The sequence below is a fragment of the Pongo pygmaeus genome, chromosome 19 (genome assembly GCF_028885625.2).
Source record: "Pongo pygmaeus isolate AG05252 chromosome 19, NHGRI_mPonPyg2-v2.0_pri, whole genome shotgun sequence".
Classification (NCBI taxonomy): Eukaryota; Metazoa; Chordata; class Mammalia; order Primates; family Hominidae; genus Pongo; species Pongo pygmaeus.
Window position 1 is genome coordinate 93469897 of NC_072392.2, and position 22774 is coordinate 93492670.

Sequence of the window (22774 nt, forward strand, 5' to 3'; positions counted from 1 at the left end):
TGCAACCTCTGCCTTCTGGGCTCAAGCGATCTTCTGCCTCAGCCTTCTGAGTAGCTGGGACCACAGGCACACGCCACCACGCCCAGCTAACTTGTATTTTTGGTGGAGATGGGGTTTTGCCATCTTGGCCAGGCTGGTCTTGAACTCCTGAGCTCAAGTGATCCACCCGCCTCAGCCTCTCAAAGTGTTGGGATTACAGGAGTGAGCCACTGCACCCGGCCAAGGTGTAACAACATGTGTTTTTTTTTTTTTTTTTTGAGATGGAGTCTCACTTTGTCACCCAGGCCGGAGTGCAGTGGCGCGATCTTGTCTCACTGCAAGCCCCGCCTCCTAGGTTCACGCCATTCTCCTGCCTCAGCCTCCAGAGTAGCTGGGACTACAGGTGTCCGCCACAACATCCGGCTAATTTTTTGTACTTTTAGTAGAGATGGGGTTTCACCATGTTAGCGAGGATGGTCTCGATTTCCTGACCTCGTGATTTCCTGACCTCGTGATCCTCCCACCCCAGCCTCCCAAAGTGCTGGGATTACTGATGTGAGCCACCGCGCCCGGCCAACAACAGGTTTTGATAGACGTATACATTGTGAAATTAAGCTAGTGAGCACATCCGTCACCTCACATAGTGACCCTTTTGGTGTGCGTGTGGTGAGAACATTCAAAAGCTACTTTCCAGCTGGGTGTGGTAGCGCATGCCTGTAATCTCAGCTACTGAAGAGACTGAGGCATGAGAATTGCTTGAACCTGGGAGGCAGAGGTTGCAATGAGTCGAGATCTCACCAGTGCACTCCCGTCTGGGTGACACAGCAAGACTCCATCTCAACTACTTTCTGAGCAATTTTTTTTTGGTTTTTTTGAGATATGGTTGTGCTCTCTCACCCAAGTTGGAGTGCAGTGGCGTGATCTCAGCCGATTGCAGCCTCTGCTTCCCAGGCTCAAGCAATCCTCCCACCCCAGCTTCTCGAGTAGCTGGGATTACAGGTGTGTGCCACCATGCCTGGCTAATTTTTGTATTTGTAGAGATGGGGTTTCGCCATGTTGCCCAGGCTGGTCTTAAATTCCTGGGCTCAGGTGATCTGCCTGCCTTGGCCTCCCAAAGTACTGGGATCACGGGCATGAGCTACCATCACGCCCGGCCCCATCTCTTTGAGGGACAGGACATGTGGGGTTCTGCTCACCCCCACTCTTGTGGGACACGGCCTGTGCCCTGATTTTCCTTCTTGCCTTGGTGTCTGAATCTGCAGCATCGCCCTGAGCAACTGGTGGTTTGTGGCCCACCTGACAGACCTGCTGGACCACTGCAAGCTCCTCCAGTCACACAACCTCTAGTAAGTGGCCTGGAGGCGCCGATCCTCCTCTTCTTACCACCAAGCCCTCGAGGGTGGGGTGAACTGAATGCCTGAAAGGGAGGTTGGGCTAAGGGGGCCCTGAAGAGGGCAGGCCAGGAGTCTTGGTCTTTTGTTATGTTTTATTCCAGTTTCGGTTCCAACATGAGAGAGTTCCTCCTGCTGGAGTACGCCTCGGGACTGTTTGCTCATCCCAGGTAGGAAGGACCCCATGGGTGCGGGCTATGCGGGTGCTCTTCAGCATGCGGATGCCATTGGAGCTTGGACTGTTCTCTCCCAGTTGGCTCCCTGAAGGCTTCGGAAGGGTGGGTGAAAGGGAGCTGCAGGTGCCAGTCCTCGGAGCCATGAGGCAGCACCTCATGCCTGTCCTCCTCGAACCTTTGCAGCCTGTGGCAGCTGGGGGTGGATTACTTTGATTACTGCCCCGAGCTGGGCCGAGTCTCCCTGGAGCTGCACATTGAACGGATACCTCTGAACACCGAGCAGAAAGCCCTCAAGGTTCTGCGGATCTGTGAGCAGCGGCAGATGACTGAACAAGGTGAGCTGGCCCTGCTCCCAGCCTACCATCTGTGGGACGCGGGAGTCAGGGGATCCTGAGGTCACACTTTATGCCTACCCCAGCCATCCTCCTCCTCACAAGCCACACTGGCGACTTGGGGCTGTGGACGCCAAGAGGTAAACTAAGAGATGGGATAATTATTTGGGAGGGACAGGAAAGCTAGGGATCCACTGGAACCCAGACAAAATCTACACACCACCTGGAAAGGCCTGAGCCGCCCCTTTTCTCACACACTTGATTCCACGAGGTCAGGGCTGGGGTTGGCGCTGTTTCTTTGTCCAGGTGGGTTGCTATTGCTAGCTCAGCCTGGCTCAGTGGGGAAGCAGTGCTGGAGGTGGCTCCAGAAAAGCAGAGAGAGTGGAATGAGGATGACCAAGTCTGCCCCTTCCTTTCTCCCCTCACTGTTGAGTGATGTAAACATGAGTTATTACCCTGCAGAGAGGCAGTTGCATGTTCACGACCATTTGTGAAAGCGTATGGTATTCACGATCCACAGGAAGATGTGATTTGAGGCATCTGGAGAGGTAATAGAAGAGCTGACACGTAGGGAGAAAAAAAAATAGAAGAGCTGACATGTAGGGAGCAACATTTTGCTACCCTTGAAGCCACACACACTCAGAGAGCCAGTCTTGCCGTGATGGGCACTTACACTCTTAGCAGATCCCAGACACTGTTAATCAGCCTGAGTTTCTAGCTCTGCCGATCCAGCTGCATTTAGAGCCCAAAGAGTGGCTCTGCAGTGGAGTGAGGCTGTGAGGCCACTCCGGTCCCCATGGGGCTCAGGAATGGAGTGATTTGTGGAGTGAAAGCCGTTTACCTTTTTTCCCCTGAAAGTTCGCAGCATTTGTAAGATCTTAGCCATGAAAGCTGTCCGCAACAATCGCCTGGGTTCTGCCCTCTCCTGGAGCATCCGTGCTAAGGATGCCGCCTTTGCCACACTCGTGTCAGACAGGTGGGTGCCGCTAGTGTTGGCTTCCCAGGGACTGGGTGGTTGAGGTGGGCCTGAGACTGCTGCTCTGATCGGGCCGGGCCCTGCAGGTTCCTCAGGGATTACTGTGAGCGAGGCTGCTTTTCTGATTTGGATCTCATTGACAACCTGGGGCCAGCCATGATGCTCAGTGACCGACTGACATTCCTGGGTGAGTCTCTGGGTTTTGTGCCCTGTGCTTTGGGCACAAGTGGGTAGTTGGGGAGGTTACAGGGATCATGTCAGACTTCTCCCAGTGCTTCCTTCATATATTCCCATTGCATCAGTGGTCCCAGAAACATCCTCCGTCATGTCCAGGATCATGAGTTTGGCTGTTACATCTCCTTAGTGCCTCCATGTTTTTCTTTCTTTCTTTTTTTTTGAGACAGAATCTTACTCGCTCTGTGGCCCAGGCTGCCAGGCTCACTGCAACCTCCACCTCCTGACTTCAAGCAATTCTCGTGCCTCAGCCTCCCAAGTAGCTGGGATTACAGGCATGCGGAACCACGCCTGGCTGATTTTTGTATTTTATTTATTTATTTTTTTGGGACAGAGTCTCACTCTGTCACCCAGGCTGGAGTGCAGTGGCGTGATCTCAGCTCACTGCAGCCCCCACGTCCCGGGTCCAAGCGATTCTTTTGCCTCAGCCTCCCAAGTAGCTGGGACTACAGGCGCACGCTACCACGCCTGGCTAATTTTTTGTATTTTTAGTAGAAATGGAGTTTCACCGTGTTAGCCAGGATGGTCTTGATCTCCTGACCTTGTGATCCGCCTGCCTTGGCCTCCCAAAGTGCTGGGATTACAGGCGTGAGCCACCGCACCCCGCCTAATTTTTGTATTTTTAGTAGAGATGGGGTTTCACCACGTTGGCCAGGCTGGCCTGGAACTCCTGACCTCAAGTGATCCGCCCGCCTCGGCCTCCCAAAGTGCTGGGATTACAGGTGTGAGCTACTGTGCCTGGCCAGTGCCTCCATTTTTTTTTTTTTTTTTTGAGACGGAGTCTCACTCTGTCACCCAGGCTGGAGTGCAGTGGTATGATCTTGGCTCACTGCAACCTCCACCTCCCGGGTTCAAGCCATTCTTCCTCCTCAGCCTCCTGAGTAGCTGGGACTACAGGTGCATACCACCATACCCGGCTAATTTTTGTATTTTTAGTAGAAACGGGGTTTCACCATGTTGGCCAGGTTGGTCTCAAACTCCTGACCTCAGGTGATCCACCTGACTCGGCCTCCCAAAGTGCTGGGATTACAGGCATAGGCATGAGCCACCGCGCCTGGCGTAGTCAATCTCTTTTAATCCATGACTCTTGTTATGTATTTTGACTCTGATGTTTCCTCCGATTTGGCTCTTTGGAGTTCTTCCAAGTCTGCTTTGAATGCTCTTGGTCTGCATCTCATTGGGACCTATGAGTTTGGAGACAGAAAAAATCTCCTGCTTTGTGGAGTGGCTGGTCTGAGGTTTTTCTTTTGTTTAGGGCCAGGGTGACTTTTGTAGGTGTCACTTGGGCAATTTGGGGGAATATGCAAATTGTTTCGCCTATGCTCTTGTTTCGCCATAGGAAAGTATCGCGAGTTCCACCGTATGTACGGGGAGAAGCGTTTTGCCGACGCAGCTTCTCTCCTCCTGTCCTTGATGACGTCTCGGATTGCCCCTCGGTCTTTCTGGATGACTCTGCTGACAGATGCCTTGCCCCTTTTGGAACAGAAACAGGTGAAGGTTGCAGCAGCGGTGGTTTTCTTTGCTTGTCAGTCCCTGTTGGAGCTTAGTTGTATAGCTGTTGCTGATGTGCGTGTTTCCTCCTTTGTTCTGCCTGCACGTGTGTATTCCCCTTAGCACCCTCTCTGGAATTCTAGACTCACACAGGAAACACTGCTTGATTTGAAATGAGGTATTTGTATACAAAGCACACTCTTGCGAAGGGCATGAAAGGAAGAACGTCCGAACATGGGCCCCTGCCCCAACCAGTGCAGGCCAGGGCTGGGGGCAGCCAAGCAAGGCAGGCTCTCTTCCCTAGGTGATTTTCTCAGCAGAACAGACTTACGAGTTGATGCGGTGTCTGGAGGACTTGACGTCAAGAAGACCTGTGCATGGAGAATCTGATACCGAGCAGCTCCAGGTCATTTTCACTTTTGGGTTGATGGTTCCACATGGAGGTGGGAAAAGGCTCCCTCTATCTCAGGCTTCCCCTTCCCTCCAGAAACACTGGCTCCTATGGACACATGTGCCTCTGTTCCCCTTAACCTGTGTAATTCACACACCACCTTCTTTTAGGAGAAAATCAGGGATTCTAGTGTTCTGATTACTACATTTTGTTCTTTGCTGTTCATCATTTCCAGTATGGCCCTTTGGTATTGCTTTCTTTTATATCGATAATTTGCTGGAAGCTACTATGAATGTTAAGTGCCCTCTACCTTTGGATTAGCTAGAACCTTCGGGAGTGTGAAAGGGCTCCTTCCTGCTCTTATCTCATGCTGGCGCTCTCTGCTTTGCAGGATGATGACATAGAGACCACCAAGGTGGAAATGCTGAGACTTGCTCTGGCACGAAATCTTGCTCGGGCAATTATAAGAGAAGGCTCACTGGAAGGTTCCTGAGGACTGCTTCAATGTGCTATCTGTATGGCAATGTATATAGATTTTTTAAAAAGAATAAATGTTGTTTTGCAAATGTAGGTTCTTAAGAGTCCACCCAGGGAATTTTTTATCTGTCCAGTCTGAACCTGAGGTATAAGATTAAAAAATGCTTGTTTTTTTTTTTTTTTGAGACGGAGTCTTGCACTGTCGCCTGGGCTGGAGTGCAATGGCACGATCTCAGCTCACTGCAACCTCCGCCTCCAGGGTTCACGATTCTCCTGCCTCAGCCTCCCAAGTAGCTGGGATTATAGGTGCACACCATACCCCGCTAATTTTTTTGTATTTTTAGTAGAGATGAGGTTTCACTGTGTCGGCCAGACTGATCTCGAACTCCTGACCTTGTGATCTGCCCGCCTTGGCCTCTCACAGTGCTGGGATTACAGGCGTGAACCACCACACCCGACTTTGTTTTATGTTCTGATACGGAACTGTCTTCCTGTGCCTCCTTAGATAAGAAATCACCCCCCAGGTCGGGTGCAGTGGCTCACGTCTGTAATCCCAGCACTTTGGGAGGATCCCTCAACCCCAGGAGTTTGAGACCAGCCTGGGCAACATAGGGAGACTCCATCTCTGTTAAAAAAAAAAAAAAAAGAAACCCCCAAAGTTGTGGTGACTGCAGTGTCTTGGAAATCTGAACAAGAACACTTGGTGGTATACTTGTGCTTCTGAAATCTTGCCTCATCTCTTCTGGAACACTTAACATTTTGGTTATTTAGTTCCCTTAAAATATAAGCGTACAGGAACCCGCACTTTTAACAAAAACCTTGGGCAGTTCTATCATAGGCTGTCCTCTCATGTATATCTAGGATTCATAGGTGGTACCTTTTCCTCCATCAGGGTAAATGGCATCTATACTAGGAAGATTCCAAGTACAGTGAAAATGGTTTTATTTAACATGCAGCAAAACAAGGGCAGCAGAGTTGGTACATCCAGTACAGCCATTTGCCACGAAGCATTGACCTCAGTAGTAACGAGTAACACTCAAGTAATTGTAATGTCTAGAGCGTAACAGAAAGTTCCATTTCCACATGGTAATTCCACAGACATTCCCAGGGCTGCAGCAGCCAGTCTCTGGAAAGCTCTTGGATTTATTCCTTAAGTAGTGAAAAATGATTCACTTTTGACCTGTCCTCTTCTAATGAAGCAGTGAAACCTGCTTGCTAAAGACAGCGAGGGGCAGGGAAGGGATATGACCTCTTCCATAGTAAGGAATAAGGAAGCCTGGCAAGGGGCAGGGAGGAACCAGGGAACGTGGTCTGTGCCACCTTCCTTTCCCCAGAGATGTCTGATTGCTGAGCTTGTTCACCTGAGCTCCACAAGCTTCCCCCGTGTCTATGGCAGCTGGTGATTGTTTCTTTTTTTTTTTTGTGAGGGAGGCTTGGAGTCCATGTCCCAGGATCACATCCAGCAGCTAGAGTGGCCGGGACAAGCTGGCTGGGGCCAAGCACTGTTGAAGCAATAGGATCTGGTGACTCGGCTCAAGTGTGGCCCCTGATCTCATCACCTCCAGACCCAGCATCTCGCTGACAGTGCCCCTCAGGAGCTGGGGAACAGTTGAGGTTTCTGGGCAGCACATTAGGATATATGTCTAGTGCAACATTTGTGATCCTGAGGCCTCCTGTGTCCAGCCACAAGTGCCACACCACATGCCATCTGGTGAGAGGAGAGGGAGGCCAAAGCAGTAGGATGTAGAGTGGCGGTAGATTCCAAGGGGAGGATAGCAGTTTATTTCATGCCAAGCAAGAGGTAGTCAGTAGGATGGCCTGTCCCCATGGCTGGAGGCACGCTTTTCCCAGAAAGCTGAGTACCTGCTTCTGGAGAAGGGGAAATACTGGCTCTCTTCGTTTTCCTTCCTATGCCTAGTTGGGCCTTTCATGAGGCCAAATTCCATGTCCTGCCAAGATGTCCATAGGACACAGCCTGCCACTGCCAGAGACAAGCACACAGCTCATCACTCCGTGGCCATTCCAGGACGATGCTGTCCACCAGAGGCAGGGCTGGGGACTTTGCAGTATGCCAGTTCTTTATTCTGGGCCACCTCCCTGGGGATGGCAGCAGGAGCTGGCTGGCGGGGGAAGCATGGAATTCCAACAGGGCTGCAGCCCCTTGGGCCGTGCATCTGTCAGGTGTGAGGATGTGGCTCTTGTGGGGAATGACCCATGACAGTCTCTCTTTAGAGACTCCCACCCCCGCCCCGGTGGCTTCAGTGAATGCCAGTAGAAGGAAGCAAACACCTACGCCAAGCCTGGGGGTCCGTGTTCCCAGGACAGCAGTGAAGTCAGGGGCCACTCCCCACCCCTGACAGCATATGGCCACTTCAACTCACACAGGAAGATAAAAACAGGTCCTTTTAGGGGCCAAAGGAGAGGTTATCACAGCAGCAGTTTGGTTCTCAGCAGAAATGCTCAGGGCCCCTGTTCCACATCAAAGCTACAAGCACTGTTGTCAGGGCATGGAGAGTGACGGGACCAGAGCCCTCCCCGTCTCAGGGCAGCCTGCCTGGCTTCAAGGTGGAGATCACAGCGTCCTCTGGGGTCATAGGTTCCCCCACTGCTCCACAGGAGGGAACTGGTCCACCTCGCCCACCTCTGTGCTCAGCTGCTCCCCCAGGGCGAAGGTCAGCTTATACCGAAGCCGCACCTTCTCCTGTGACAGAGGGCAGCAAGTGAGATCCAGCCCGGGCGGCCCCTCGGCAGGACGCCCTCTATTCTGCTACCCTCTCTGTGCTAGAGGAATGGTCCCTTTTCCCCGCAACCCCAACCATGCTCAGATGCTTAACCTAAGGCAGCAAAGCGATGTGTCAATCCTACAGTCAAAACACTTCCAGCTGGGAGGTGGTGGTCCTGAGGTCCTAATCTGGGGCAGCTGGGGCCTCAGGCTGGGACCCCTGGGTTCTTTGCTGCTCACCTTCAGTGGATTGGCCAGCAACATGACCTGGGTGATGGCTGCAGGTGGCTGGATGGGGCTAAATGGAGAGAGTTCTGTCCCAGAAGGTGGCTGCAACTTCACTTTCATTGACTAAAGAGAGAGAAGCTCCTTTGAAGAGAACTGGCCGGTGCCCCAGATGGAACCCGCAGTGCACACACACACTGCCACCTGCTGGCTGCAAAGGCCTCTACACAACAGGGTCAAGATAAGGTGGTTTTGGCCCCAGGGAGACACTGGTACCTTGGGCACTGCAGCCTGCAGCACGATGCTCTTGACAGGTAAGGGAGCCGTGTTCAGCATGGACACCACCACCACCAGCACGTCAGGTCGTCCTGGGGGACACTCCTTGGCAAAGTGGAAGAGGATGCGGAAGCCGTTTTTATCGTAGGCTGTCACAGGAAGGGCACTACCTGTAAGAACATGACATGTGAGTGTGGGAGGAGCAGCACCAGAGACACCCAACAGAGCCCCAGCGGTGAGGAGAAAAGGGCTACTCCGCGGTCACGATGAGTCCAATGCTTCCTAACGGAATCTGGGAGGGGCGCTCAGTGAGGAGCTTAAGACCCAGAATGCAGGCAGGGAGGCCTGCCTGGTTTTAAGGGACCCCCTGCAAAGAGTACCTGGATCCATCCGTGTCGCATGTCCTACAGGTCCGTGGTTGTAGGCCCCACCACCCCACCCACCTCAATCCTCCAACACCTACTAGGCTTGATCGATTCCAGGGGCACGTGGATGCTGGCCAGGGAGAGCTCAGGCCCCTTCAGGGGGCTGCCCTGGGACTGGAAACTCAGTGGCTGGAAGAGCGGGCTGCCGGGCCCCGTGGAGAAGGGCAGGAGAGGCCTGGCTGGGGTGGTGGTGGGGATGAGAGGGGAGGTAGCGGGTTTCGCCAAGCCCGAGGTCCTGGGAGGTGGGAAGGATGGAAAGCACATCAGAGAGCCAGCCAGAGCTGCAGGACTCTCACCCAAGGCCCCTTGGCCATGCTCTTACCCAGGCCCACCCCTTGCCTTCCAGCCTGACTGACAAGGCACCCCCACCCCTTCAAAGTTAGCTCTGGTTCTGACACATTCAGGCCCAACCCTCAGCAACCCCACATCTCCTCCCACTCATTACACTTTGGCCTCTTCTAGAAGCTGATCAAGGGCATCCAGGTGGTGCAGCGCGCTGTCGCCCAACGCCAAGCCATGGTGCCCAGGAACTGCGGGCTCAACTTTTGGGGCCAAGGCTGGGGCCACTCCAGTAGAAAACAAGAAGGAGCCTGCACTGGGGGCAGGAACACTGGCTGGGACCACAGGAGCTGGGAAGGGAGGCGGCAGTGGAGCTTGGGAGCTGCTTGAGGAGGGTGCTGAGGGCTGGAGCAGAGGAGCGTTGGAGGCGCCACAGGCAGCGGTCCCCAGCCTGGGGCTGAAGAAGTCCAAGTCGGACTGTTCCCTCTATGAGCAACAGAAAGGGTGGTGAGCCGAGGGTGGGTGGGGAGGGCCTGCCGCTGGAACAGGGCGCAGCCCTCCAAGGACTGCACGCAAGACAGCCCCGGAGGCACTCATTGTTTCCCGCTGCAGCTGGCACGCTCTGGAGGGGAAGGACAGCTAACTGCAGCCCAGGAGACATGATGCTGGAAAGTAGAGGTCCTTGGCACAGTAGTGCTGTCACTGATCCTGTGCCCCTACCTGGAGCAGGTGCCACTGGCTGTTCCCAGCTGACTCTTTGGGAGGAACATGAGGGGCTGGGTCGGCGAGGCCTGACAACAGAGAAAAAAACCGGATGAGAAGAGGCTCTGAGCTAGGCAGCCCTAGCCCCACCTTGCCTGAGGAGGGGTCAGGTGACAAGTGACATCAATGGGTGAAGGTGCAGGGAGAAGCTGTTCTGCAGGCAGCCTCCAGAGGGGAATGGAGCCCTCCAGTCCATGATGCAGAAGTGGGGGGCCTGTGGGGCCGGGTGCAGGGCAGGAGGCAGAGTCCACCGGGAGGATGGCCCTGGGGCCCTCAGGGTCGCTAAACTTCACTGACTACCTACAACTCAGGGTTCTTTGCCCACCCCAACAGTCACACTGGGGCCCCGCTCAGGGCTCCTCCTAATTCTGCACACCCTTCTTCCTCCCAGAGCCCTGTCAGGGGATGCCCCTGACGCCCCCTGTGGGCCGCACCCAAGCAGAGCAGCTCCTCGTCCAGCCAGGAGAGGGCGTTGCTTGTGCTGCTGGGCCCCAGGGTGGCCTCGGCCTGGCTAGAGGAGCGGCTCCGTGGAGGTCCTGAGGCCTGGGGTGGTGGAGGGAGGATCGGGATTCCTGAGGAGGGTGGAGTGGGTGCTGGGGCCAACACGGAGGACAAACTGTTTGTCGTGTCCAGCTCCGCAAGGTCGATGAGCGTGCCTTGGTTACTGCACTGACTGTTTCCTGGATAGGTCAACAGAGCAGAACAGGAATAATTAGGGGTCTTCTAGTGGCTGTGTGGCAGGAGGCAGCACCCTAGGCACAGAGGTTACTGCTACAGCCTCTGGCCTAATCCAATGGCATCTCTGCCAGGGGATGCTGCAAAGCAAGCCTGAGAAAGCAGGCGGGGAAATTCCCACCCACATCTCCAGGCCTCTGGGAAGCTGGAGGATTGCTTGGAATGGCAAAGAACTCCCTTGGGCCTTGTGCAACACCACCACGCTGGCCAGCCTACACCCGCAGCTTCATGGTAGGGACCTGAGGCTGGTCTGGAGGAGTCTAGAGTTGGGGACCAGAGCATCTCACCTTCTGAGTCAGGCAGGGTTAAGGTAGCCACCTCGCCATTGATGACCTGCCCTTCAATAATTGTTTTGTAAGAGTTGATGACCCGGGAGAGGTTGTCACTGGCCTGCAGGATGTCCCCTGGAGCAGGAAAGAGAGACTTCTCACTCCTGTTGTGACAGTTCCCACTCACATATCCAAATGCCTGGCTTATCCCTGACCGTCGCTCTTTCACTCACCCAAACTGTTATCATTGTCCTCAGTCTCACTGGCGAGTTTAAATAAAGTCCGCCTCTTGTTCTCACACTGATCAAACAGCTCCTGAAAGAGACTCAGACATAAAAATCAAACCACAAAGCCCCTTAGAGATCATCTGATTCATTCAGGGTTCATGCCCAGAAAATGACGGGGATATGCCAATTGCCACGGTCAATTATCAGCAGAGCTGGGACCACAGCACACATCTTCTTGCCACCAGCCACCACCACACCACGTCACCCAGGATGTCTAGGTAGCAGTCACCAGGATGGGTCAGGGGAAGTCAGTCCCCTCCTGCCTTCCAGGCTGGCATGTTCCTCAGAACTCAAAATATCCACCCAACCATGGCCTGCACCACATGGGCATCAGGGTTACAAGGAAGCCTCTCTGTCTTGATGTCCCCAAGGTAGTAAGGAGAGGCACAGAGCAGGGGTGAGCACCAAGGGCGTGGTCTCTGGAGTCAGACTCAGGTTTCCATCTGGCCCTTACACCCTGGACAAGTCAGCTGATCCCAGGAGGCAAATGGGGACACCACCCTCTACTGACGTGGCTGTTGTGCAGATGAGTAAGGTCATGAATACACTGCCAAGTGCACAGGCTGTGTCTCTGACAAGGCAGGTGCTTGGCAAATGCTGGCTGAGCTCCTGGAAGGCAGCGCAGCCCCGGGAGGCAGCCTTTGCCGTCGGCAGTCCCACCTTCATCAGCTCTCTGTCCCCGTCCGAAGAGTCCTCCTGGCTGTAATGAAGCAGCATCTCACTGAGCAGTCTCACGTTGTTGTTAACTTCCTCTAACGTGTGCAGACGCTTGGTCACCTTCTGGATCCGTGCCTCGTCCTGCCCCAATGAAGAAGTTCAAGAGAAAGAGAGCATCACTTGACTGTCTTTCCACTTCCGCCAGGTCACACCTTACCCCTCAACACAAGTACAGAGGCTCGGAAGCTCCTTTCAGTGTGGGGTGCCTGGGGCCCAGTATACACTTCTGCTTTCCCATCCCTGCTCCCAACCCACGCCTCTCTTCCGTGCTCCTGCGGAAGCTATTGTGCTCCTCCTCCCACTCTCAGCCTCTGGGGCACAGGCAGGGCAGCTGGCAGCAGGGGAGAACAAAACAGGCCCGTGTCCAGGGGCAAAGCGGCTTTTGCTGTGTGGCCATGGGCTCCTCCACCCCGAGCCTGAAGGACCGGGGCCCACTCACTTCTTTCACCATGGACTTGATGAGCTTGTTGGCCTCCTGCAGGTCATCTGGGTTTTTGCTTTTCAGCAGTTTGGCTAAAAGCTGAGAGCAGGAAATCAGAGGTGAAGGGAAGAGGCAGCACCCTTACCCCAGGGAAACCCCAGAGAGCTCCCCACAGCACAGTGCAAACCACATTCCCCTGCTGCCACCCACTCTCATACAAGAAAATCCCAGGCCCAGGGTGTCCTTTACCTTGGACTTCTCCTCATCATCAAAAACAGGGTTTTTGGGACGAGGTGGTGGAGAGGGGATCAGCGTCCTATCCACAGGAATTGGTGGGTCAGACTGCACTATGCCTGAAAGGGGACATGGCAGCACGTGCACTCAGGCTGTGGTCGCCTTGTCACCCCTCCTCATACACCAAGGGCCACGTCCCTGTGATCAAGACCTGCAAAGGGTAGCAGGGTGGAGGGCAGGCCGCTACACCTTATCCCATCCAACTCCGACTCAGCCTTGCCTGGGGACAAATGCTGTTCTCTTCAGGAGGGACTCTGCGGATCCCAAACCTTCCCTTCTCTCCTTGCCTGGGCCAGCCTTCGAGGGCTGCCTGGAGGCTGCGGGCAGGCAGGCACGTACCCTGTCTCTTCAGCATGTGGTAGGCGTCTTTGATCTTTGCTTCTTCTGGCAGGGCCATGGTCCAGCTGTACAGCAGCTCAATAACCTTGGTCTTCACTTTCTCAGACACCCTGTCCCCCAGGTACTACATGGCAAAAGAAAATGAGAGGACCTAGTAAGTACAGTTCGGAGGCAGAGAAAGTGTAAGGCTCCCTCCACAGCAATGGTGTGGCTGCTCAGCAGCTATGGTCCTACTCAAAATCCGCAGGTGTCCAAGTGTGTGTGAGACAGTGTGGGGAGGGGAAGGACTCCCTGTGGTGTGGCTGTGTCCATCTGGATACAGTCTGTGGATAGGCAGGGGGCCAGGAGGTGTCCTGTAAGTGCATTCATGACCTTACTCATCTGCACAGCAGCCACGTCAGTAGGGGTGGCGTCCCCATTTGCCGCCTGGGATCATCTGACTTTTCCAGGGTGTAAGGGCCGGATGGAAACCTGAGTCTGACACCAGAGACCACACCCTCGGTGCTCACCCCTGCTTTCTGCCTTTCCTTACTGCCTTGGGGACATCAAGACAGAGAGGCTTCCTTATGACCCTGATGCCCATGTGGTGCAGGCCATGGTTGGGTGGATATTTTGAGTTCCGAGGAACGTGCATTTTCACGCACAAGTTGCCAGAAACACAACCGCATTTTATCTTGAGGGTGTTCATGAGAATGTCTTTAGCATGGAAAAGTATTCCCTCTGCTTTAAGTGGGGGCCCAGAGCTGGGCCACACCAGCGTGCAACAGAACACGGCCAGCTGAGCATCGGAGCAATGACAGAGGCCAGCTCCCCGTATCCACATGAGACATGCCAAGAAAACCCACAAAACCCACAACTGCCGTGTGCCAGGCACCTAGAGTCCCACACTACATGGGCCCTCACCCTGGATAAACACACAGCCACTGCCACATCACCTGTCAGATTTGGGCTGAGGGCGCTTCAGAAAAAGCTGCCGGTCCCTGTGGCCTGTTTGGTCATCCCGTTACCTCCAGGGCCTAGCTCTCTAAGGACAAGACACAAATAATCTCAGCTCCCTGGAGATGTTGGATGGGCAGTGAAAGCCAGTATGATGGGAGATGGGAATGAACACAAAAGAAGTCCCTAAAAGCGAGGAATCTGCCGCTGACTGACCTTTGGAGAGACGACTTTGATTAACTCATTCAAAAAGCGGAACTTCCCCACTTCGTTATGAAATCTCCTCCCACAGTTCTTCATGCATGCCTCCAGCACCTGTAGCCGCACAGAGGAGAGGCGCTCAGTGAGGGCGCGCTCGGGGCTGGGACCTGGCACTGGCAAGATCCCTGGCACCCAGAGAGTGCTGAATAAACACGCCCACAGGAAGGAGCTCATCACGAAAAGCGGTGTGCACTGCCCAGGGACAGTGTAATTAAGCAACGAGATCACTTACAGACCATGTCCCTCCAACTGCAAACCTCTGCTGGGGAAGCTGGGCAGGGACTAAAGCAAGAAACTCCGAGACCCCGACCCCAAGAAGGCCTGGATGCCAGTCCTGGAAGGTGCCTTCCTTAAAGATTCTGGCCTCGTGTTTTACAATGAGGGAGGTGAGGTCCAGGGACAAAGTTTCTCTGACTCGGTGTCCCAGGTTCTTTCCACAAGCTCACCAACAATCGTGCAGGGAATGGGAGGGATGTTTAAATCCTATTATCTTTGAGAAAGATGACAGGATATTTCTCCTCCCTCCGTTTATCTCCCTAACTCACACTTTGGTTTTCCTGTGCTGCCTGTGATCCCTGGCACTGCGGTTTCTAAGGGGGAGTGCACTGTCCAGGCTCCCTTTCTTGGCTTCTGCATTTTAAAGCAGGGTTTCTCAGGTGAGGCCTGGCTGACATTTTGGGCTGGTCATTCTTCGTTCTGGGGGGCCGCTCTGCACTTTATAGGGTGTCGAGCAGCATCCCTGGCCTCTGCCTACTTGATGCCAGGAGGACCCCCACCCCGATGTGTGACAACTAAAAATGTTTCCAGACATTGCCAAATGTTTCCTGGAAAGCCCTGTTGAGAATCACTGGGTTTTGTTACTTGTTTTTTTTTTTTTTTTGAGACAGAATCTCACTATGTTGGTCAGGCTAGAGTGCAATGGTGTGATCACCACTCACTTTAGCCTCAACTTCCCAGGCTCAAGCCATCCTCCAACCTCAGCCTCCCGAGGAGCTGGGACCACAGGTGTGTGCCACCATGCCTGGCTAATTTTTTTATTTTTTGTAGAGACAAGGTCTCACTACGTTGCCTAGGCTGGTCTTGAATTCCCTTAAGCGATCCTCCCGGCCTAGGCCCCGCAAAGTGCTGGGACTATAGGTACAAGCCACCGTGCCCTGCTGAGAATCACTGTTTTAAGGAATTCGTTCTACAGCAAATATGACTGAGAGGTGCACGTGAACCAGATGATATTTCCTCTTTTCTCCTTCCAGGACCTGAATGCAGTCAGGCTAGAGCCCCGGATTCCTCAGATCTCGGCTGCTCTTTGTTTTCGGAGCATGTGGAGGCACTGAGGGCCAGGCACCATTCCACACCTTGAATTCCCTCAGTCTGAATAGACACCAAGATCTGCCCCAGGGGCCTCAGCCATCAGTGCGACACCTTTGCTAGTGACCGGCATTAACTACAGAATGAACTGGACTGACCCCTCTTTTCTTCAGCTGGCCAGCTCTGAACTATCAACACAGCCCCGTCAGCATCTCTTCACCAAGCTTCTCTTGCGCCACATGGGGCTCAGCGCCCTGACTCTGGGCTGCTTTCCTTAGCCCCTCTGCCTCACACACTAACCATGTGGCCGTGCTGGCAGGGATGGTACTGCAGTCACCTCTGAGGCCTCAGGGCCTGGCACAATGCACACACATTTGTGGAACAGCTGGCTGAACAGATTCGAGATCTATCTAGTCTGTATTAAGGACTTTCTGTTGGCTTTTGGCATGAGCCCTGAGAACTGCTATGGGGGCACGAGGAATGGCGTGGGCAGGTGAAGGGCTGCGGTTTCCACCTCCGGAGAGTGAAGGACCTACCGTCAGGGCCTGGAGCGCCTCCCATTCCTGTGGGGACTGGATCTTGTGGGCCAGCAGTCGGACGGCGATCTGTGGCCTGAGGGACAAGCAGAATACCCTTCAGTGCACTAAGCCTGGGGCTACCTGGCTGGCCCTCTTTGGCCATGGTTGTTCCCCTTCCCAGTCCGCTCCCTCTCAGCTGCCCCCACAGTGCTGAGACTCACCCTTCGAGCTCCTTGTTGATCTGATCACAGAAGCCAATTATGTATTCCCAGTCCTCCTGGCGGTTGGAAGGATTGGTGGCTTTATCTTGCAACAGAACAAAGAAGAGGACAAGTGTTAGGAAGAGCAAGGAGGACGCAATGGAAGATTTTCTTCGCAAGTTTTAGGCACTAAGAGTTTGCTTTCAACTTTACTCTCTAATAGAGAAGCCTCAGTAGAACAGTCAGTAGCAAGGAGACAGAAAAAAAATTCAGTCGGAGAGCAAATACAAATACTGCTTTCTGTCCAGTATTTTGAAAGTCACAAATAAAAGAGAAAACAAATTCTGTCTCGTGAAGCTTAGAGTGGAATCAAGGTCAAAAGGACAAACACAAATAATTAAAATATTCCCAAAAAAATGCCTACATAAAACATGTAAATATAATAAAGGGAACTCCAGCTATATAAAAATGAGCTCAGTGTTAAGCAAGTGGAGATGGTCAAGAAGGGTTTTTGGGGAAACCGAAATCAGATTGAACTAGATAAAAAAATATACATATTTATAACCATGAATTTTTTTTTTTTTGACATGGAGTCTCACTCTTGTTGCCCAGGCTGTAGTACAGTGGTGCGATCTCAGCTCACTGCAACCTCTGCCTCCTGGGTTCAAGTGATTCTCCTGCCTCAGCCTCCCAAGTAGCTGGGACTACAGGTGCATACCACCACGCCCAACTAATTTTATATTTTTAGTAGAGACGGGGTTTCTCCATGTTGGTCAGGCTGGTCTCAAACTCCCGACCTCAGGTGATCGGCCCGCCTTGGCCTCCCAAAGTGCTGGGATTACAGGCGTGAGTCGCTGCACCCAGCGAATATTTTCGACATACCTGTCAAAAGGTTTTTCCAGACCTAGCCTTCCATAATGCTTTAAGTGTTTTTGAAATTGCACATAATGCTCATCATTGTCAAGCCAACAAAATTTACTTAGCCCCTACTAAGCCGTGGTCACTGTGCACCTTGCCTGGGATTGCAGCTTGAGTATCGAGCACCCCCAGGCTCTAATGGCCTTCCATGGTCAAGCACAAACACAAGTACTAGAGTTCTCAGAGGGCCCCTGGGATTTAAAATCCAGGCACCAAATGCAAAGTTCTGATATTTGGTATGGGCTCTCCTCCCTGTTACCTTCCCAAACCTGTGATTACACCAAAGAGCCCAGCTGAGGGTGGTTACATGGGTTCCCATCTCTGATTCAGATCCAGAGGCTCCCTCTTCAGAAAGCACTCTCCAGCTGTTTGCTAAATTTAAGGCTTTGGGTTCCGAAGACAAATGGAAGGCTGAAGATGCACACCTTTTAAAACACTCCTGCTCCCTCCCCAGATCTCTATGAGGGCCCAAAGCAGGGCGTCAGAGTCCCTCCCGACAAGCCCCTCTCTGTCATTACTTTCTGAATTCTGATTTCTCATAATTGTATTTTGTTAACTTTAAAAATCACCAGCTGGGGGGCCGGGCATGGTGGCTCACGCCTGTAATCCCAGCACTTTGGGAGGCCGAGGTGGGCGGATCATGAGGTCAGGAGATCGAGACCATCCTGGCTAACACGGTGAAACCCTGTCTCTACTAAAAATACAAAAAGTTAGCCAGGCGAGGTGGCGGGCGCCTGTAGTCCCAGCTACTTGGGAGGCTGAGGCAGGAGAATGGCGTGAATCCAGGGGAGCGGAGTCTGCAGTGAGCTGAGATCGTGCCACTGCATTCCAGCCTGGGCAACAGCAAGACTCCGTCTCAAAAAAAAAAAAAAAAAAAAAAATCACCAGCTGGGCTGGGTGCAGTGGCTCACGCCTGTAATCCCAACACTTTGGGAGGCCGAGGCAGGCGGATTACCTGAGGTCAGGAGTTCAAGACCAGCCTGACCAACATGGAGAAACCCCATCTCTACTAAAAATACAGAATTAGCTGGGCGTGGTGGCACATGCCTGTAGTCCCAGCTACTCAGGAGGCTGAGGCAAGAGAATCGCTTGAACCCGGGAGGCAGAGGTTGCCTTGAGCCGAGATCGCGCCATTGCACTCCAGCCTGGGCAACAAGAGTGAAAACTCTGTCTAAAAAAAAAAAAAAAACTCACCAGCTGGATGAACAAATCCTAACAGAGACTCCAACTCCTTCACTGGGAACAGGGCTGCAGGGATCTGAGTAGCGACAGCTGCCAGGCAGAGGGAAGGCCCGTGGCACCCAGTGTATCACCCTGCTTCCCAGGTCGGGGCTCGGTCTCCCCGGCAGTGTTTCTGTTCTGGCTGCAAGGGGAAGATTCTGATGGTTTAGGTTCATATTTATTTATTTATTTTGAGATTGAGTCTCGCTGTGTCACCCAGGCTGGAGTACAGTGGTGCGATCTACGCTCACTGCAACCTCCACCTCCCAGGTTCGAGCTATTCTCCTGCCTCAGCCTCCCGAGTAGCTGGGATTATAGGCATGCACCACTATGCCTGGCTACTTTTTGTATTTTTAGTAGAGATGGGGTTTCGCCACGTTGGCCAGGCTGGTCTTGACCTCCTGACCTCAGGTAAGGAGGTCAAGACCAGCCCCGGCCTCCCAAAGTGCTGGGATTACAGGTGGGAGCCACCGCACTCTGCCTAGGTTCCTATTTAGAAGAAAAGAAGGTGTCTGTCTTCAATCTTGAAAGAGAATTAACAGGTCCTTCAAAATCTGGAGCTTGAAAGGAGGGGAGTTGAATGTAATCAAGGGTAGCCATTTGGAAAGAAATGTCTGGCAATCCTGCCTTACTGTATGGTAGCCTACCAGCTATCACATTCCAAATGCCAAGTCTCTCCCACCAATTGTCTGAAACATTCTCAGGCATTAGCGTAGCTCTGTTACTAATTCCTATCAGGTGCTTAAAGTTCTCACATAACACCAAAAGGCTGCAGGGTACAAAAACTGAATGGTCTGAGGAGCCATCCCCATCCCCCAGGGCTATTATTTTGGGAACAGTCATACACCTTGTGATAGAAGAAAAATTGGCCCACTCACTTTCACTTTTTGCACAGGGGAAAAGCATCTTCCGAGTACAGAGTAAAATGTGGATCCCCCAACCCCCGAAGCAACTGGTATTCACCATCCGATATCTTCTTCCCAAGCCTATTAGAGTTCCAACAGCATTTCTACTTCCAAGAACACTCCTGCCCACTTTTCACTTGTATTAATTTCTCTAGAATCTCACTTTCTTCCACCTTGATAGACCTTTTTATGGCAAATGCACAGGGAGCTCTTTGCCTACTCACGGGCACAAAAAGCCCTAGTTTCTGCAATGGTCAGTTCCATGTCTATCTCCTCCAGCTCTCTGGGCAGCTCAGAAAGCAGAGCTCACCCGCCCACAGGAACGGGAAGGAACCTCTGGGGATAATTCTGGGTGACTTGATCTCTCCATCTGCCTACTGCCTCCCCAGCAGATGCACACAGCCTTCCACCCACTCAACATTTCCTTTACCTGGCATAGAGGTGACACCCGAGCTTCCCCTATAGGCCTTGCCTTCCCAAACCGCCTCTCCGGGCTCTGCTCTGACTCATGGTTTCTGTCTATTTTCAAGTCTCTGTTGAAAGCCTCATCTGTTTCTGTGTCTCTGGATTTCCTGCTTTCATTTTTCAGCTTCACTCCATCGCTAGCCTAGACTCTCGTGGGACTTAAAACGTCATGTGGGGATGGAAACAGCAGCACCGGGTACCCCGTTCCAGCACGGCTCAAACGTTCCAGAGAAAACAAGATCTACATAGCAGGCTGGATGTGGTGGCCCACGCCTGTAATCTCAGCACTTTGGGAGGCCAAGGCAGGTGGATCATTTGAGGTCAGGAGTTCGAGACCAGCCTGTTCAACATGGTGAAATCCTGTCTCTACTAAAACTACTAAAATTAGCGGGCACGGTAGCACACACCTGTAATCTCAGCTACTTGAAGGCTGAGGCTGGAGAATTGCTTGAACCCAGGAGGCAGAGGTTGCTGTGAGTCATGATTGTACCACTGCACTCCAGCCTGGGCAACAGAGTGAGACTCCATCTCCAAAAAAAAAAAAAAAAAAAAAAAATTATATATATATGGTCTGGGCACGGTGGCTCATGCCTATAATCCCAGCACTTTGGGAGGCCGAGGCAGGTGGATCACCTGAGTGAGGTTAGGAGTTCGAGACCAGCCTGACCAACATGGTGAAACCCCATCTCTACTAAAAATACAAAATTAGCTGGGCATGGTTCCGCACGCCTGTGATCGCAGCTACTCAGGAGGCTAAGGCAGGAGAACCACTTGAACCCAGAAGGCAGAGGTTGCAGTGAGCTGAGATCAGGCCATTGCACTCCAGCCTGGGCCACAGAGTAAGGCTCCATCTCCAAAGAGAAAAATCTACGTAACAAATGACTTACAAATAAGCAGAGGCAAGAACATGGGCTGGAAAGGGAGTAAAGGTCAACCTTCACTAGGGTCCTGAATGGAAACACAAACTTAGTCAATCACCAAGTCTTTGTTAAGCACGCGCAGACAATGAAGTAAACAGCATGTCAGCATGCCAGACCCTGGAGGGACTACAGAAAAAGTTCCAGACACAGATTTTACCCTCGAGGAGGCTGTGCTCTCCTGGTTCAATACATGAAAAAAAAATCAGTTCAAAAAACAAGACAGTAGATAACTGGGCTAATTTGGTACAGAAATGAGTGTAAAAACAAATGTATGGCCCAGGCACGGTGGCTCACACCCGCAATCCCAGCATTCTGAGAGGCTGAGGTGGGTGGATCGCGAGGTCAGGAGTTCAAGACCAGCCTGGCTAAGATAGTGAAACCCTGTCTCTACTAAAACTACAAAAATTAGCCAGGCGAAGTGGCAGGCGCCTGTAATCCCAGCTACTTGGGAGGCTGAGGCAGGAGAATCACTTTAACCCAGGCGGCAGAGGTTGCAATGAGCTGAGATTATGCCACTGCACTCCAGCCTGGGAGACTAGAGTGAGACTCCCTCTCAAAAAAAAAAAAAAAAAAAAAAAAAAAGCATCACTTCTTTTTCCTGCCTTCCCCATTTCTTTTTATTCTTTTTTTTTTTTTTTTTTTTGAGACAGGGTCTCACTCTGTCACTCAGGCAAGAGTGCAGTGGTGCGATCATGGCTCACTGTAGCCTCAACTTCCCAGGCTCAGATGATTCTTCTACCTCAGCCTAGCTGGGACCACAGACACTCACATCACGCCTAGCTAATTTTTTGTACTTTTGGTAGAGACAGAATTTTGCCATGTTGCTCAGGCTGGTCTTGAACTCCTAGGCTCAAGCAATCTGCTGCCTTTAACTCCCAAGGTGCTAGGATTACAGGTGTGAGTCCCAGTGCCTGGTGTCTTTCATTTTTTTTGTTTTTTCTTTTTTGTTCTTTGAGACGGGGTCTCATTCTGTCACCCAGGTTGGAGTGCAGTGGCTCTTACAGCTCACTGCAGTCTCTGCCTCCCAGGCTCAAGTGATCCTCCCACCTCAACCTCCTGAGTAGCTGGGACCACCCACAGGCGTGTGCTTGTTCTTTTTTTAGAGATGGGGGTCTCACTCTATTGCCCCAGGCTGCAGTAGGTGATCATGGCTCAATGTAGCCTCCAACTCCTGGGCTCAGGCGATGCTCCCACCTCAGCCTCCTGAGTAGCTGGGACCACAGGAATGAGCCACTGCATGTGGCCTATTAAGTCACTATTCCTATAAATGGTGCACCTTCCAAAAGTCCCCTATTCCCCCACCTCTTTTTTGACTTCTTCTTCCCTCTCTCCTCATCCATTCCTCTCAGTCCTGTGGTCCTTCCTTCTCAATGTCTTCTTAAATCCCTTCCTTATCCCTACCCTCCACTCCTTCTCACCTGCTTCTAGAACTTCTGTTCTAATCCATCCTAATCCTATGTAAAGTCCCTATTGTCAGGCCTCTGAGCCCAAGCCAAGCCATCGCATCCCCTATGACTTGCACGTATACATCCAGATGGCCTGAAGTAACTGAAGATCCACAAAAGAAGTAAAAATAGCCTTAACTGATGACATTCCACCATTGTGATTTGTTTCTGCCCCACCCTAACTGATCAATGTACTTTGTAATCTCCCCCACCCTTAAGAAGGTTCTTTGTAATTCTCCCTACCCTTGAGAATGTACTTTGTGAGATCCACCCCTGCCCACAAAACATTGCTCTTAATTTCACCGCCTATCCCAAAACATGTAAGAACCAATGATAATCCACCACCCTTTGCTGACTCTCTTTTCGGACTCCGCCTGCCTGCACCCAGGTGAAATAAATAGCCATGTTGCCCACACAAAGCCTGTTTGGTGGTCTCTTCACACGGACGCGCATGAAATTTGGTGCCGTGACTTGGATCGGGG

The 22774-nt window shown here is 52.4% G+C and overlaps 2 protein-coding genes across 14 annotated transcripts in view; one reads left to right on the forward strand and one right to left on the reverse strand.

Moving 5' to 3' along the window:
• NUP85 (nucleoporin 85) overlaps positions 1 to 5540 on the forward strand; it is a 31239-nt gene extending 25699 nt beyond the window's left edge. For all 3 annotated transcript variants that reach the window (XM_054456345.2, XM_054456347.2, XM_054456348.2), the window contains 8 exons: positions 1242 to 1325; positions 1475 to 1540; positions 1730 to 1881; positions 2737 to 2854; positions 2941 to 3041; positions 4428 to 4579; positions 4884 to 4985; positions 5362 to 5540. In XM_054456345.2, coding sequence (XP_054312320.1) covers positions 1242 to 1325; positions 1475 to 1540; positions 1730 to 1881; positions 2737 to 2854; positions 2941 to 3041; positions 4428 to 4579; positions 4884 to 4985; positions 5362 to 5463 — 877 coding nt within the window. In that variant the 3' untranslated portion in view covers positions 5464 to 5540. The remainder of the gene's footprint in view (positions 1 to 1241; positions 1326 to 1474; positions 1541 to 1729; positions 1882 to 2736; positions 2855 to 2940; positions 3042 to 4427; positions 4580 to 4883; positions 4986 to 5361) is intronic.
• GGA3 (golgi associated, gamma adaptin ear containing, ARF binding protein 3) overlaps positions 1 to 22774 on the reverse strand; it is a 34232-nt gene that overhangs the window by 1980 nt on the left and 9478 nt on the right. For 2 of the 11 annotated variants that reach the window (XR_010124790.1, XR_010124789.1), the window contains exons 2-18: positions 16440 to 16524; positions 16237 to 16312; positions 14351 to 14449; positions 13199 to 13322; positions 12815 to 12918; positions 12584 to 12664; positions 12088 to 12225; positions 11374 to 11455; positions 11159 to 11275; positions 10571 to 10816; positions 10095 to 10165; positions 9541 to 9860; positions 9130 to 9330; positions 8671 to 8836; positions 8410 to 8520; positions 7829 to 8148; positions 6373 to 7428 (exon numbers count right to left, since the gene is read on the reverse strand). Coding sequence is in view for 9 of the 11 variants with exons in the window: in XM_063657104.1 (XP_063513174.1) it covers positions 1701 to 1739; positions 2334 to 2438; positions 8410 to 8520; positions 8671 to 8836; positions 9130 to 9330; positions 9541 to 9860; positions 10095 to 10165; positions 10571 to 10816; positions 11159 to 11275; positions 11374 to 11455; positions 12088 to 12225; positions 12584 to 12664; positions 12815 to 12918; positions 13199 to 13322; positions 14351 to 14449; positions 16237 to 16312; positions 16440 to 16524 (2165 nt within the window). In the remaining 2 variants the exon portion in view is untranslated. Of the gene's footprint in view, positions 1 to 1470; positions 1740 to 2333; positions 2439 to 6372; positions 8521 to 8670; positions 8837 to 9129; positions 9331 to 9540; positions 9861 to 10094; positions 10166 to 10570; positions 10817 to 11158; positions 11276 to 11373; positions 11456 to 12087; positions 12226 to 12583; positions 12665 to 12814; positions 12919 to 13198; positions 13323 to 14350; positions 14450 to 16236; positions 16313 to 16439; positions 16525 to 22774 lie in introns of those variants that run through there. The other 9 variants (XM_063657102.1, XM_063657103.1, XM_063657104.1 and 6 more) reach the window with 8 other exon arrangements.